Source organism: Budorcas taxicolor, chromosome 19 (genome assembly GCF_023091745.1).
Source record: "Budorcas taxicolor isolate Tak-1 chromosome 19, Takin1.1, whole genome shotgun sequence".
NCBI lineage: Eukaryota > Metazoa > Chordata > Mammalia > Artiodactyla > Bovidae > Budorcas > Budorcas taxicolor.
In genome coordinates, this window is record NC_068928.1 from 19692684 (window position 1) to 19709586 (window position 16903).

Sequence of the window (16903 nt, forward strand, 5' to 3'; positions counted from 1 at the left end):
AATGTGAAACTAACTTTTACAAGGTGTCAAAAGAATTTGTTTGAGTTATTTTTCTTGTTTATTCATTTGTCTTTATTAAGTTTTATTGGAATACAGGTGATTTACAGTATTGTGTTAATTTCTGCTGTATAGTAAAGTGAATCATTCATAATATACCCACCCTTTTTAAGATTCTTTTCACATATAGAATGTATCAAAAGAATTTAAATCGTGTAAGAGCCTCCTAAACTCAAAGGCCCTCTTCTCTTGTCTGAAGGAAGCTTTTATATCATAAAACTTGCCTAAAATTTTAAGAAGTTGTTACTGAAGGCGGGGGAAAGTCACGAATCTGTCCTTTTCTAAATAAGCAAAAGACAGTGTCTTTACCAAGAGAGTTCCACATCTCCGTTATTCCCTGGGCCCTAGCCTTCGGTCATCTGCCTCATGTTAATTGTGCAAAACCCTGAGGATATACTGAGTACAAAGCACAGGAAGCTTAAAATATTAAGTACGGGAGGTATACATGTATAAGAAGTTAAATAATAAAAGTTCAGTTGTGAAGACTGTAGAGACTGAGATACGAACTAACCATTGTACATGTCTTTCGGAGCACCATGCTTTACAAAGTAACTGAAGCCACTGTTAATGGATGGATTACACCTTTTGCTTTGGTGCCATGGTGGCCTAGCATGAGACCAGCACTCTTTCTTGTTCGGATTCAGAGGACACTCCAGGAACATGTCTGAATAGACCCTGAGACCGCTGGTCTTCACATTTCTCGTGATCTGACTGTCTTTGAAAATATTTTCCCTTATTTTTCTCTTTTATAGTGCTAATTATAGTCACTTGACTGTTAACTTCTAACTTTTTAAAATTTTGTTTTGGCAGTGTTTTCATCTTAGGAGGGCTGGAACTGTCACCTCTCTTCCTGCTGTCCTAAACCTTTCTTTCCTTAAAGCTTTTTCCAGCCTTAAAAAGAGAAGTTATTTATTTAGAGTTGGTACCTAATTTATAGGGTTTGGGGGCTGAATTCTCTGAACTCTCCTTAACTAAAAACCTCAAGATATGTTGTCACAGAACTGATGCAGAGTGACCTGCATAAAATTATCGTCTCTCCTCAACCACTCAGCTCAGATCATGTCAAAGTTTTTCTTTATCAGATTTTGCGAGGTAAGACTTTCTCTGTGAAGAAAAAGGTAGTGTCACTGTATAAATGAAATGTTTTGCTTTTCATTTGAACTAATCTGACCTTCCAAGGCTAACTTCTTGCCCACAACTGTTTTTCTTCTGACCAAAGTATGTTTAATACTGTCTATACTTGATGTTAAATAAGAAGCTTTTAAGGGTAGCCAAATGATTCTTATTTTCAGTGATGGAAGAGAAGGTCCTATCTAATTCATTAGGTAGTCAAGGGGGTTAATCTTGGGGGGTACATAAGCAGGATGTTTTGCCACAAAGCTTCCACTGAATAGCCTTTAGTAGGAGTATGTGGCTGGCATCAGATGATTAACTGAAAAGGAACTGTGTTTCCTATGGATGACATACATTCTTTAAGCCGGCAGTAGGTGGGCCTGGTCTGAGAGTTGGCAGGCATGCCTGAGTTCCACTCTAGAAAAGCAAAATGAGTTTTAAAGTCAAAGCGTGGAGAAGACTGACAGAAACAGCCAGCTCACTCACCCTCCAGCCTGGCTCATTAAGGAGCACTGATGTGATGGAGAAACAGTTTGGGCTGACATTGTTGGGGCTTCCTCCGGCCATCTGGTGTCCTTCAGAATTTTGGCATTACACCTGTTTAATGCTGAAACAGTTTTCTTACCTAGTAAAATGTTTTCTCCCATAGGATTCAAAGCATTAAGACATTCCTTATAAAAATTGAAAAGCATCTGCCAAAGGAACTAAAACACATACACAGTGTTAAAACTAGAAAGTTCACCTTCTGTAGATTTGTTGATATTTGGGAGTGGGGGAGGTGGCAGAGGGAAGATACTGGATAGAGGATCTTTAACATTGTAGAAAATGTGATTTGCTTTCTTTTATTCAGAAGACTCAGCCTTGAAGCTGTGCCTTTTATCTAGCACTGCTAAAGCCCACAGACTTTATAAAGATACCAAAAATATTTTTAAAGTAATTAATTACCTTCCTGATTCTCAGTGGTAGAGAATACTACCAACAGACCTGGGCAAGTTTCTGAATTTTGTCTCATCAGTGAAAATCTGTCCTGGAAAAGGCTTGCTGTTGGTTAATGGGAACTATTTTGTGGCAGCAGCTCATAATAAGCTTGAGAGTATCCAGAATATCCAGAGCTCCAGGAGCCACACTTAGAAACTGTTCAAGGTTGTTGGTCTGGTCAGCCTTAACTCCAGGGCTTGGAATGCTTATCTATACTTAAACCTAAATAATCTTTCAAATTATAGACATTATCTCTAGACTGTGCAAACCTTTGATGACATTTTATTTTACTGTAGCGAAATTACAGTTTTTTGAGGTAGGACTAAGTCAAGCTTTTAATAATGTTCATTATGCAGTTATTTAGAGAACAATTTAAAATCCTGTACTCTTGTTTCTATGGTTTTCTCCAAAATCATTGGTTGAGTAAAGGAATTAAATATCTGCAGTTAAATCTGTTTGTTATTTCAGGTTTGAAATATCTCCATTCAGCTGGCATTTTACATCGAGACATTAAGCCAGGGAATCTCCTTGTGAACAGCAACTGTGTTCTAAAGGTAGCTTTTCATTTTATTTAAGCATCTAGGAAACAAGTGGAATGTCAGAATGTGTTTAAGAACACATTTTTTTTTTTTGTGAAAGAAATGGTTAAATTTATTCTCATCACTTTACCAGAAATGAAAGAACCCAGTGTTCTCCACCAGTATCACTAGTCATGGACAAAACAGTAACTTAATTTGTAGTCTTGGCTCATGGTTTCTTCATGATATTTTGCACATATTTTGGAAACATGGGAATCGGAATTGCAATGTGACTAGAAAGAAGACTAGAGAAGGTGATTTCTTTTCAGCTTGTTCCATTACAAAGAAAGTATATATCAGAAAAAAGATTGGAAGACCAGTAAGCATCTACTTACATGACAATCAAGTGTGGCTTTTAAGAAGACTGTATGTTTTTGCACAGCTGATGTTTTTATATGCTGTTTGCCTGAGGCAGCAAAGTAGGGAAATAGAAACATTTAAAAGTGAAAATACTAAGCCAGAAAAGGGTCAAAGGTACTTTCACAGTATGTAGTGGCCAATCCTCAGTTACCCCTCTGAAGGGGTATTGATTTCAGGGTTTAGAGTGCCTCACAAATAGCAAAATCCACATGTGTGCATTGCCCTCTCCCTAACAGAAATGTGTCTTTTAACAGACCTCCTAAATAGTGAAGGGCCCACCATCTTTCCCCATTATAGAAATTAGAGGTAAAGGCCTTCCTAGAGCTGAGTCATCTCTGTGAAGGCAAATTAAAATTCCACTTATTTTATGAGTGGCTGCAGTATTATATGGTGCTTCAGTCTACAGTAAATATTCTTAACATTTCAATTGATATATTTGAAAAAGAAAAGAACTGTTTATAAACGTTGCCTACTATAAATGTAATCAACTGTCATTAGTACTTATCCTGTTGGCAGTTAAACTAAACCTTAAAACCAAGTATATAAATGAATTTCATTTTTTATTTTAAATGCTTTCTTTAAACTGTGGGCCAGTTTTCTTTAAAAACTAGTGTGTTAAACTGCTTTTGAATAAAAAAAAAAAGCTCCCTTCACTCTATATGTAAAGAACTCTCATCCTGTTTTAAGTCTAGAAAGATTAAAAACACCTATTTTTCATATTTTCCTTGAAAACATCTAATATTATACTTAATTCTTTTTGTTTCCACAGATAATTAATTGTCCCAAAAACCATTAAGTAAAAACTACCAAAGTAAATTTTCCTTTTATAGGTCATTGAGTTCACTCCTTTTCACTGTGGGACTTCCCTGGTGGTCCAGTGGCTAAGACTGAACTTTCAGTGCAAGGGGCCCAGGTTCAATCTGTAGTCAGGAAACTAGATCCCATTTGCCACAGCTAAGACCGACTGCAGCCCAGTAAATTAATTAAAAAATAAATAAATAAAAAGAGTTGTGACCAGGCTTCCCGGGTGGCTCAGTGGTAAAGAATCCACCTGCCAATGCAGAAGACACGGGTTTGATCCCTGCTCTGGGAAGATCCCACGTGCGATGGAGCAACTCAGACCGTATGCCACAACTGTTGAGCCTATACTCTAGAGCCCCGGAGCCACAACTTCTGAGCCCATGTGCCGCAACTGCTAAACCCCACACACCTTAGAGCCCATGCTCTGCAACAAGAGAAACCAACGTAATGAAACCCATGCACCACAGCTAGAGAGTAGCCCCTGGTCACCTCAAGTAGAGAAAAGCCCATGCAGCAACGAAGTCCCTGCACAGCCAAAAATAAATAGAGTAGTGCCAAGCTATTAAAACACAGTGTGATAAACATCTTCAGACCTTATCTCCATAACCCATTGTAATTCTTTTTTTAAAATAATCAAAAACCTTAGAGTCAGAAATTCTTTGACTTATGCAGACCAAGTCACTTATATGACAGTTTAAACCAGTTTCTGCTTATTTCAGTTTCTGGTTGGAAAACTTCACAAAGCATTTGTGTAGAGCCTGTCATGCTTGATGCCGTTAACTACTTGGAGTCCATTTTCTAAATTGTCTTTTATGGTATTGTAACCTCCAGCTACATGAGAGAGTAACTTAAAAGAAACTGTCATTTATGAATAAACAACATACAGATCAGAACAAATTGAAATTTTGCTCTGCTCCTTTAACTTGTCTTAGCAGCCTACTTTTAAAAGCCAGAGTAGATTGCCAATCTACTGATGCTAGTTCTCTCTTCTCAAATGTAAAAATTTGTAGAAAATAATTATGACAAAACATTTTTAAAAATCATCCTTTCAGATTGAGGATCTATTTTGTTTACTGTTAGGCACAAAGCAGATAATTTTGCTGGAAATTGCAATATCTTTTTGGTTACCTGATCATGTAAGCTTCTTTCTTTGGATTTAGCCTGTCTTCCAGATAAATTGCCAAAAAATGAATCCAGATTTTTTTTTTTTTAAACAAAAGGCCTGCTTTATAAGAGAAAACATTTTCTGTTGGTTAAGGTGGTGTTTTGTTTTAATACCAGAGAAATAAAGTGGATTTTTAGGTTTTTTTGTTTTGTTTTAAAAGATAGCCTAAAAATTTTTGGTCAAGTAATAGAGTTTTAAAATATTATGTGTTATTTGAACACTGGTCTTTGGGAGGATTTGATAAACAACATATGCCTGTTTTCCTTTTTGGTATAGTTTTTCTGTGTGGTCAGAAAATGTACTTTCATTTTAAGTTTCAAAGATGTTGGTTTCATTCTGATTTGTCCCCACATACAGACATGCATTCATTTGATGTGACCAGACATAGTAGATTCAAGATAAAAAGATAAGATTGCCAAAAATTAGGGGTAAAATATGTTTTCTTTAAAGCAGTAGTTTTCCATTGCTTTTTTAAGCTACGAGATCCTTTTTTCAAATAAAATATTATGTTAGGACCTCAACTTAGAAGGCAGATAAGTATTATTTTGTCAGTTATATTAATAATATTGACTCAGACTTAATCAATGAGAACACTGGAGCTTAGATGGTCATTCCTCTCTTATCTCTTCCTCAGTGCTCCCAGTTTCTGTTTTGGTTGCCCAGTATCAAGAAAGCCTCAATTCCTGAAAATAAGCAAAATTTGCTGGTGGTGGCACTGCTGCCGTTTACTAACAGCTCACCTTGCAGCCTCCAAAAACTTTTCGCTTAAACAGAAAGGGGAAGACTTCGCTGCTGGTCCAGTGGTTAAGAATCTGCCTGCCAATGCAGGCATGGCTTCTATCCCTGGTCCCTGGTCCCGGAACTCAGATACCACGTGCTGCAGGGAAACCAAGCCCATGAGCTATAACTAGAGGAGAAAAAAAGGCCTGTGTGCTGCAGCAAAGACCCAGCGCAGCCAAAAATAAACAAACAGAAAGCATAAGGAAAGACTTATTCCTAGGTTTGTAGGTGAATTAACCAGTCTTTCTCATTTACCATTATGTTCTAGTATACTGCCTAAAATATAATAGGCATTCAGTTAATTAAATGTTTATGGCATGAAGAATTGAAGGGACCTGTTAGCATTAGTATTCTACAGTGTGCTACTTTTTGACATATTCACATATTGGAATGTGAATTAATATTTTAAATATTTATAGATTCATGTGAAATTTAGGTAAAATGTTCATGGAACTCCTGAAGTACCTCAGGATTCAGCAGGACTCTGTTTGAAACCCGTAGCTTTGAAGAAATTTTACTGTGTATATTCCATAAAGATAGTGAACATATGGGAATTCCCTGGTGGTGTAAGTGGCTGGGACTTAATGGCTTCACTGCCAAGGCCTGGGGTTCATCTCTGATCAGGGAGCAAAGATCTCACAAGCCATGCAGTGCAGCCAAAAACAAACAAAAAAATAGTGGACATAGTTAGCTCAGGAGGTCGTTTTCTTCCCTTATAATATCTTCTTCCATAAGCAGCCTTGAAAATAAATTAGCTTGGTTTCTTCATTAAACCTAAAAGTATACATTCAACTGCTTTTTGTTTGTTTCATTAATTACCAATTAAAAACAAATGAAAAGTGAAAAGCTTGTCTTTAAGATAATTCTGTATAGAAATATGGAAGTTTGAGACTTTCTTCCCTCTTATCCAAATAATATCAAAATATACTGACCCAATGTACTCCACCTGTATCATTGAAAACTTTGCAAAGTTCAGAGGTCTGTCAAGGTTTTAGTTTTTTATTATTTTGTTCTGCTATTCCACTTGTAAATATATTTGTCTATTTGACAACATTTTGATCATCTCTTCTGTTTAGATTTGTGATTTTGGATTGGCCAGAGTGGAAGAATTAGATGAATCGCGTCATATGACTCAGGAAGTTGTTACTCAGTATTATCGGGCTCCAGAAATCCTGATGGGCAGCCGCCATTACAGCAATGCTATTGACATCTGGTCTGTCGGATGTATCTTTGCAGAACTACTAGGACGAAGAATACTGTTTCAGGCACAGAGTCCCATTCAGCAGGTATGGTTTCACTCTAGGCTTTAGGAACTTTCCATTCTATTACAGATTTAAGGGAAAGACCATCTTGTGCACACCTTGGGCTTATTCACTGTACTGTCTACATTGCTTTTAGCAAATTCAAGTTCTCTTAAAATTCAGAAAGTTAGGAAGATTACAGAGAGATTGATTTTGCAGCTTACGAGCCTATTAGAGGGAATGTTGACTTTATTACACGCACTGATGCATGGCAGCAGACTCCGCTGTAACAGTTTGCACAGGTGTAATCTTCAGTGGTTCAAGAGCCTCTGTTCTTTCTAACTGAATGGATCTGACTTGAAAATGTATTTGGTGACTTAATGTACTTACACTTTGTGCTTAGAATATAAATTTTGAGTGTTGACTTCTTTAAATATGAACATTTAGAACCCTTTCCAACCTTTATTGGACTAAATTATTTAAATATGGCAGAGAATATCAGAAGCTGATTAAAATGTTGGAAACCATTTGTGGTACTTTAACTGTCTGCCTTTATAAACTAATTCGTTACTACCCACATTTTCTTTGGTTTAATTCTTAAGTATTTTTTATTCATAAAAATTTTAACAGTCTTGTTTGCATGAGAAGAATGTAACAATGGTGAGTCAGGCTGTACAATCCAATTGGTGGATTCAAATCCTACTCTGCCACTTGCTATCAGTCAAATTCTGGGCAAGTTAAACTGCTCTGAGGATTGTTGTGCAGAACAAATGAGGTAGCAGAGCCAACACTAAGGCCTGGAGTCTGGTAAGCACTCCATGCATGTTAGCACTTACGGTGCTGGTGGTGGCAGTGTGCCAGGGTATGAGGGGTACCGCTGTAAATAAGACAGAGCTTTCTGAAACTTTCATGTGAGACAGAAAATAAATAAGTATGGGTGGCTTTCCTGATGGTCCAGTGGTGAAGGCTCTGCACTTCCAGTGCAAGGGACATGGATTCGATCCCTGGCCGGGGAACTGAGATCCACATGCCTCAGAGCATCTAAGCCTGTGAGCCACAGCTGCTGAGCTCATGACCCACAACTAGAGAGCTTGTGCGCCACAGTGGAAGATCCCAGATGATACAAACTAAGACCTGACGTGTTCAAACAAATTTCTTTTCAAAGAAAATAAATATAATCCCAAGTAATGATAAGTACTATCAAAAAGAATTAAACCAGGTTAGGGAGAGAGAATGATGATGGAGCCAGAGCAGTGCTAAAAAGCCGTCTGAGGGAGTAACATTTGAGGAGGGACTCAAGTGAAATGAGGGAGCCAGATATCGGGAACAGATATTCCCGGCACAGGGACAGCCGGGAGGTGCCTGGATGCAGGCGACACCGGGAGCACGCCTGGGACAAAAGGGACGACCAGCATCAGAGAACCCTCTGAGGCAGGAAGAAGTGTGGGTGTGTTGGAGTGATGGCTTGATTAAGGAAGAGTGTGTAGGAGATGAGGTCACAGAAGAAGAGCCTGCCTGACTTTGGCAACCTGATAAGGACTTTGGGTTCTGTTCGGTCCAAAGTGTGATGGAGAGCTGTCTGTTTTTGAGCAAGAGAGTGTTAAGATTTGATTGATCGCATTTGAAAAGATCACCCTACCTACTGTGTATCTTTGTAAATAATTCATGCACTTGACGAAAAATGAAGCCATCCCCTTTATGCTCTGTCTACCAAGAGTTGTTAACTGATACATTAGAAACTGTATATGCTCTGATCAACATTTAAATTTATTTCTCTGCTATACATCCAGTCATTTTTGTTTAAGTCTACATCTTTTAAAATTGATGGTGGTGATAAAAAAATTATCATATATAAATCTAATGTTGGGTAGTATTGATAATATCCACTTTATTACTCAATTTCTTTAGAAAGTAGAGTTTAACAGCCTTACCTATAAGATGACATGTCATATATGGACATAAGCTGCCATACAGAAGAGCTTAAGTAGGGACTTCCCTGGTGGCAGAGAGGGTAAGAATCCGCCTGCTAATGCAGGGGCCTCAGGTTTGATCACTGATCTGATCCAGGAAGATTCCACAGGCCTCGGAGCAACAGAGTCCACGCACCACGACTACTGAGCCCACAGTCTAGAACCTGAAAGCTCCAGCTGCTGAAGCCTGTGCACCTAGAGCCTGTGCTCTGCAACAAGGGAAGCCCGAGCCAGGGAGTAGCCCCGCTCTCCACGGCGGAGGAAAGCCCCCTGCACAGCGACGAAGACCCAGTGCTGAAAAGAACGTACAGAGGAGAATGTGAAGCAACCAGAACGGGATTCAAACACCTCATTTGCTAGAGAAATAATAAAGGTCTTGAGTTTTTCAGTCTGATGTAGCCACTGAAGGAGAACTCACATCTGTCAGGCACCGTTGTATTTTGGAGTGAGAAATCAAGATCTATAACGAAAACAGAGTCTAACTTATAAATGGAAGTATTAATAGATATTTGCTGAAGCATTTTCTCTTTGAGAAATAAATATCCTATGTGCTGTAGTATCAGCAGACTTCATTAAAATGTTTCTTATCCAAAGATCTGAGCCATTTTAATAATTTTATTTATTTTTGGCTGTGCTGGGTCTTCATTGCTGCCTGGGCTTTTTTCTAGTTTTGGCGAGCAGGGGCTTCTCTTTGGGGTGGCTTCTCTTGTTACAGAGCCCAGGCTCTAGGGCACAGACGCAACAGTTGTGGCACACAAACTTAGGTGTTTCAAGACATGTGGGATTTTCCCGAATCAGGGATAAAACCTGTGTCTCATGCATTAGCAGGCAGATTCTTTTACCACTGAGCCATCAGGGAAGCCTGGATCTGACCCATTTTGGACAACTTTCTCAATATTTCCACTTGTTTTCATGAACTGCTCATTTCCTTTTGTGTTTATTAGAGGTCCAAACGTATCACCAAGTCACTTTTCCCAGAAAGCTTTTGCACAGAGATACTTAATTCTGTGCAAAACGAGCCACTTGACAAACTCCATTATCCTGGAGGGCAGTGATACTGAGGGCCACCCCATGGTTAGTTAAGTGCAGGAAATAGTGCTTTATATTTGGAAATCCTAGAACCAGGAGAAGTATTCTCTAGGTAAGAATTTTCCATTCTGGAAGAATTAGAATGAGATGTCATTGCTAATTGGGTTAGAATAATCATAGCACTTACAGAAAATTGTTAAGGCAGTTTGCTATCTACAAGGGCTTGTTTGTGAGAAGACCGTTTTTTTGGTCTCTTTTATTGGGCCCAGCTGACTAGACGTGGCCTTACACAGTGTCACAGTTTCCTGGGCACTACAGCTTTCACCAATGTAAAAGATTGTGTATGGCATGAAGACACACAGCAGGCACATGCAGACTTAAAAATTACTGTCACCTTGGAATGCCACGGTGGCCAAAACCATTTTCTTTATTTCTGTCATATACATCCCAAGTGAACATTTTTCTGTTTTGTTTTTTTTATAGTCCACAAAGTGAAAATAGAGGCTCCTACCAGTTAATCTGGAACTTTCCTTAAGTTTTCTGCTCCCCTCCATATTTGGTCTTCATCTCTCAGGCTGTGACATAGGAGTAATGAAAGGTTGTTCCCATGAGCTTACTAACCATCTGTATTTCCTGTTTGTTCATAGTTGGATTTGATCACAGATCTCTTGGGCACACCATCACTGGAAGCAATGAGGACGGCTTGTGAAGGCGCTAAGGCACACATACTCAGGGGTCCTCATAAACAGGTGAGAGGAGTCAGGGGGGCCTTGTATTCGGTCACCATCTGTTTGGGCAGAGTTTCCCTCCCACAGAATAGCGAGATGAGAATTTTTAAACAAAAACATTACATGTAGGTTTTATTAATTTTTTTTTTTTTTAATGTCATGGCCATAGGTAAAATGTTAAAATATTTGTCAAACCCAATAGGATATAGTAATTCCCGGTGCTGTAGGAGAAAGTATTTTTGTAGCACCTTTGCTAGTAAATGACCTCTGGCTTTGGTCTCCTGGTTTTTGCCTTGTTGGGGACAAGTTACCGGGGATGGAGCCTTGACCTTCGTACCATAACCTCGTATATGTGTATCAAGCTGTCATTTCACATACTAAGCTGAAATACCCAGTATCTCTTATTCCAGCGAGGAATGTGAAGCTGTTTCTATTGCACTCTTTCCACTAACACAGAATTAGATGTGAATGTTATTAGAAAAGAAGTATGAAGAGAGATTGCCAGATTTGCACTGATCAATATTACTTGGAACCAGCCAAGTCACTGCTGAGAAAGATGAGATGGTTATTATCTCCACCCTGTTGATTGAGCAGCATTTTTTAGAAGCACTTTCCTAATCTCCTTGGGAAAACAGCTTAATGATGTGAAGAGTGAGTAAGGGGAATACTTTTCTTAGGAACAACAAACCGAGACAGAAGGGAGAAGGCTTGACCAGGGAGCCTCGGCAACTCTTTCCTGGGCCTTCACCTTGCTTTCTTTTACGATGGGCATTGAGATGATCTGATTGATCGTTAGACGATCTGGTTGTTGTAATTGATAGACCAAGTGACAGACCGAGTTTGGCAGTCCTCAGATTACCTGCCAGACATTTGATCAAGGCATTGCCTTTTCTTTGGAGTTCCCTGTCTATGATTCTAGTGTGAATCTGGAGCTTCCATTTTTACAGGCAAAAAAGGCAATGGGTAAAGCGTGTTATATTCTAAAACCAGCCTGAATTGTAGATTTACTACTGGAGATGGTGTTTTAAACAGCCTCCTGCTGGTTACATCTTTCTGAAATGATGGCGCTGACTCCCTTAGAAGAGCACAGTCTCAACCTAGAGGAACGTTTATATTCAAAGAAAGATCTAACAAGATCTGTTATATTCAATTTACTGGCCAATATCAGGGATATTAAACTAGTTTATCAATACCTGGCATATATACCTACAAAGCAGATTTTTAAAACATTTTGTTTGTATATTTGCAAGTAAATACGGGTACATGTAAAATAAAAATTGTACAGACTTAGTCATTCTCAGCTACCTCCACATCATCCTAGTCTCCTCTGGATTAATTTGAGAATATCTTTCCAGACATTTTTCTATGCATTTACATATATTTGTACAAACAGAAATATATCCTATTGTTTGTTGGGATTTTTTAAAAAATACACATATACAGAAGGAAAACCTAATTGGCTATCTTCTTAAAGTCACAGATTACTGCCTCAAATTAATATACTTGTGTTGGTTGATTAATATACATCCTTCCAGGTGGTTTATCAGTCAGGATTCTTTCCACTGAAACTCAGTTAAAGCTGACTGAAGCCAAAAAGGATACTTAACTTAGGGCTCATGTAACTGAAAAGTCTTAAGCTACCACTGACTTTGGGCTCTACTGGATTCAGGTAGTCAGATGATATTTCATACCAGAACTTTGCCTCTCTTCTGTTCTGTTTTCCTATATTTTGGCTTCATTTTCAGAACAGGCTTTCCCTCATGAGTTGGCCAAAATGGAGCCAACAGTCTAGGCCTACATTCTATTAGCATATCAATCCTTCAGGAAAGAGCTTTCACAACTAGATTCATAAAACTATTCAGAGGGTCTCTGATTCTGTTAGGAAGGTACTTGGTCATGAGGAATGGAAAACCTTGCTTGTGTGTTAGTCGCTTAGTCGTGTCCAGCTCTGTGCGACCCCGTAGACTGTAGCCTACTAGGCTCCTCTGTCTATGGGATTCTCCAGGCAAGAATACTGGAGTGGGTTGCCATTTTCTTCTCCAGGGGATCTTCTGACCCAGGGATTGAACCTGAGTCTCCTGCATTGCAGACAGATTCCTTACCATCTGAGCTACAGGGAAATCCCAAAAACCTTGCTTATAATGGTTTAAAGAAATAGAGGTTTATTTTTTCCTCATATCAAAAAGTCCCAGAGGTAGGCAGTCTGGTGATGGCATCGCAGCTCAATTATGTCATCGAGGATCTATTTTTTTTCTTTTTTCACCTTTGGCATGTGACTTCATACTCTCTTTCCTATTGCCTCGTAGTCACAAAATGACAATAGCTTGTCCACAGCCATATCCATATTCAACGCAAGAAAACGGAGCAGAGAGGGAGCACTAGCAGTATCTGTTCCTTTTCTCAGGAAAGCAAACGTTTACCCAGAAGCCTGCCTAGCAAACCTCTGCTTATGTGTTATTGTCCAGAACTGTATGGCATGTGGCCTCTCAGAAGGCAAGAAAGGCTTTTAAAAAAAAAAAAGAAAAAAGTGTCTTTTCTATCCCAGTTAATAAGGGTAGAGATAAAGGATAAAAGGGTTGGGAGGGTGCGTTAGGTTAGCCAGCCATTAACTGTTCCAACCTGTTTTACTGTGTACATCATCCTGGCAGCAGAGGTGGTGCTCAGGACATCATTTGATTGGCCAAGCCCTCTGCTCATCTTTGCAGTTGGGCGACTGAAATCAAGCCCCACTGAATCACTTGACCTGAGAGTGAGAAAGGGAGTTGGGTCCCTTAAGGTCAGGAAATAATGGGCAGACAAGAACACTGGTATTTTCTATATATTGACTCTTTTCTACAACTCATGACGTGAGTTTGAGTAGGCTCCGGGAGTTGGTGATGGATAGGGAAGTCTGGCACGCTGCAGTCCATGGGGTCGCAAAGAGTCGGATGCGACTGAACTGAACTACAACTCAAGATCTTGGATGAAGGGAATCTTAGCTGCCACGGCCCCGGAATCTTATTAAGGCAGATACTTGTTGAGGCTCTGCCGTGTTGATGGGATTGAGAAGTCTCCTACCAGCCCTTAGTCCCTTTGTTCATCTCATAAGGTTTAGAGCTTCATTTTTCCTCAGATTGTTCTCAGCTAATTGTGTCAGATACAAGTGAAATATTTTCACTGAGGTGAAAATAGTTCCATCTCCTGTCAGGGACTTTATCTTCCAGTTAAGAGAATCAGAGAGTTCACGCAGTTCAGACTTCTTATTTTTCAGATGGGGGTTTCTTTTGTATAACTCCAAAGTGCTTACTGTAGTGCACGTGCACGGTGCAGTTCAGTTCATGCTGCCGGCTGATGAGCGCGGCTTCTCTGCTGCCAGGTAAAGACTATCAGGAATCTCCAACAGGCCTTGCACAGCCTGGCCGACTGCTGCGGTGACCACAGTCTGAAGTTGGCTCTTGATAACTGGCGTCTATCACCTAGGGCCTCTCACTCGAGCCAGAGGCTAATCCTTGCTTCATTTCACTGGCAATTACTCATAGTCGTTACTGGAGCACTCTTCATAACCCTTCCTGTGCTCGTGACTCGGCATGGCACCCGCTCACTCCTACATGGCCTGAGTGACTTATAAACCTGAAGAACAACAGAAAATGGACCCATATATAATGGATCCATGTATTTCAGAGGGAGAAAAGTAATGTGTGTGAGTATTGGGGGAGTTGGCAGAACCTTTTTCCAAAGGAAATGTTTAAGGCATATTTCTAAGCATTCTGGGCTTCCTCATGGTTCAGCAGTAAAGAATCCACCCACAATGCAGGAGATGCAGGTCGAGAAGATCCTCTAGAGCAGGGCATGGCCACCCACTCCAGTATTCTTGCCTGGAGAATCCCATGGACAGAGGAGCCTGTTGGGCTACACTCCATGGGGTTGCAAAGAGTTGGACATGACTGAAGCAACTGAGCAGCAGCAGCTGAACTTCTACTTTTTCTTATTCAAATTGATTCTGTGGCACTTGAGGAGAAATATACGCTTCTTAGCATTGGCTCCGCAGAGTACAGAAAAAAAAGGAAATGCAGCATTTGTAGTATTGCATCTTTCCTGTGGAGCCAAGGCTAAGTTATTGATAGTTATCGTTTGGGAAAGGTCCTGGCATGACTGAACTGACTCTTCTTTTTCTCTGGGCCTCTTTTTAACATCCATTTATAAACACAGAAAAGGAGAAAGCATACCAAATTATTGTTAAGGCTGAAATGAAACTTAGGGTTATTTTTAATGTATCTGTTGGGGTGTACTTCTATAAAGAAAAGTAATATTGGGGGGAGAGTGGATTTGTAATATTTCAGGTAGCCTTAAACATCCACTCTTGGTTTTCACAAATTCCCCATCTCGTATCCATTTGTCCTCCGGTCATGAATTTTGCTTTCTAATTTATCTTAGATCCTCTGTTCAGTGGCCTCTAGAACTGCTTGTTCATGTTTTCCTTGCCCACCAGAGAGGTGTTAATCATCTCTGTTGTCTCAGCATCTAGCCCAGGACCTGGCACTTCGTGGATGTCAGGATTAGCAGCGATGTTGGTAGGTAGGCAGGTCTGTACTGGAGTAGTCTAATGGATGAGAGAGCCAAAGCAAGTCACTTACCTGAGTCTAGTGATGGCAGAGTTAGAATTTGAAGCCACATTTTCTAGTACTTATTCCAGTATTTAGTATTCCCTTCCTTAAGCTATAACCTGCCTCCACCACAAAAATGGGATGAGGGGTAGATTCACTTTGAGAGTGGAAGGAAAAGAATTACTTATGGGAAGACATTTTGGTCAGTAAAAACTGACTGGAATTTGGCTGTCAGCCTACATAAATCAGTGAAAAAGAGGACAACTATTCAGTTAAACCGAGAATCAGAGTCTTTCAAGATTATCAAATGACTTCATTTTATACAATAAAAAAATTCTTATAGAAAATATGTGTAAGTTAAATCATAGGTTAAAGCCTTTTCCCTACATTCTCCACAACCCCCCCTCCTTCTCTTGACTAAAACAAATAATTTTAGAGCTGCCATAGGCTTGCATATTTACTCCTTGGTAAATGCACCCAGGAGCAGTAAACTGGTCTACAAATATCTGAATGCCAACTATACATGAGTTCTGTGAGCATAGTGCTTTTTATCTGTAGTAAGCCTATCAAGTATTGTACAGTTAGAGCAAAACTTCAGAGATTGTTTAGTCCAGCCTCCTCTTTTTAGGGAACTGAGATTCAGACATGTTGATCTAGTTAGTGAAGTAGAACTCCCATCTCCTTTTATCTCCTGTTAACTCATGATCCTAAAGAAAACATCTGTAAGGTGAATAATTACCCCCTGATGATTCTGAGGTGTCTTCTTGTTCTTGTTGGATTTTCCTATACAGTTTAACTGTTGCAAGGAGGCAGATACATAGAATGCTTGATGCTAGTAGTTGTCATAGCAGGATTCTAAGGCTGTGGTCAAGATACAAGGGGACCTCTCAGTGTTACTTGAGTGAGAGAGCAGTGACACCATTCATCTGCCAAGCAGCAAAATAGCAGCTTTATAAGCTCTGTGGCTTCCAGGCTCATTAGAATCATCTCCCTGCCTCAGTGCCAAAGGGTTAGATATGGGTGTGTGGATATGCCTGCCACTTATTAATACAAAAGACAATTATTGAGTGAGTAATCAGTGCTAAAGGCAGTATGGCTGGAACCAGCAAAAGCAGTGTCATGCTTTCTTAGAAGACTCTGTAAATTCCTGAGTGTCCTAAAGCTCCTTCAGCGTTGTGGCAACTTTATGGTAATGTTGACATAAGACATCGTTCACATGCTTACTTGCACAGTTTACTTGCAAGTGGCTGAGGCTGTAAATCTTTTCTCCCATCCCTTGGCATGTTTGGTCTTCCCTTGCCAAAGCATGTATAATATAAGGCTAATAGGGGTTTCATATTTGCAGGATTACCTTTCAGTTTTCATAGGCTCTTTTGTGCTCTGACCTTCAATGGGTAATCATGCAATATAAAATATGCACTGAAAGTCAGTTGTTGCTTTTGAAGACTGGTTAATGAGGGGAATACTCATCTCCTTTGAGTTGAGATTTCTCTGCACACATCTTTAGAGCTGGGTACTTA

At 39.6% G+C, this 16903-nt stretch overlaps 1 protein-coding gene across 1 annotated transcript in view; it reads left to right on the top strand.

Annotated features, from left to right (window-relative positions):
• The window catches only part of NLK (nemo like kinase), a 125043-nt gene that overhangs the window by 97504 nt on the left and 10636 nt on the right, over positions 1 to 16903 (top strand). The window contains exons 4-7 of the mRNA XM_052658265.1: positions 1043 to 1149; positions 2617 to 2702; positions 6909 to 7118; positions 10720 to 10821. Of these exons, the coding sequence (XP_052514225.1) occupies positions 1043 to 1149; positions 2617 to 2702; positions 6909 to 7118; positions 10720 to 10821 (505 nt within the window). The remainder of the gene's footprint in view (positions 1 to 1042; positions 1150 to 2616; positions 2703 to 6908; positions 7119 to 10719; positions 10822 to 16903) is intronic.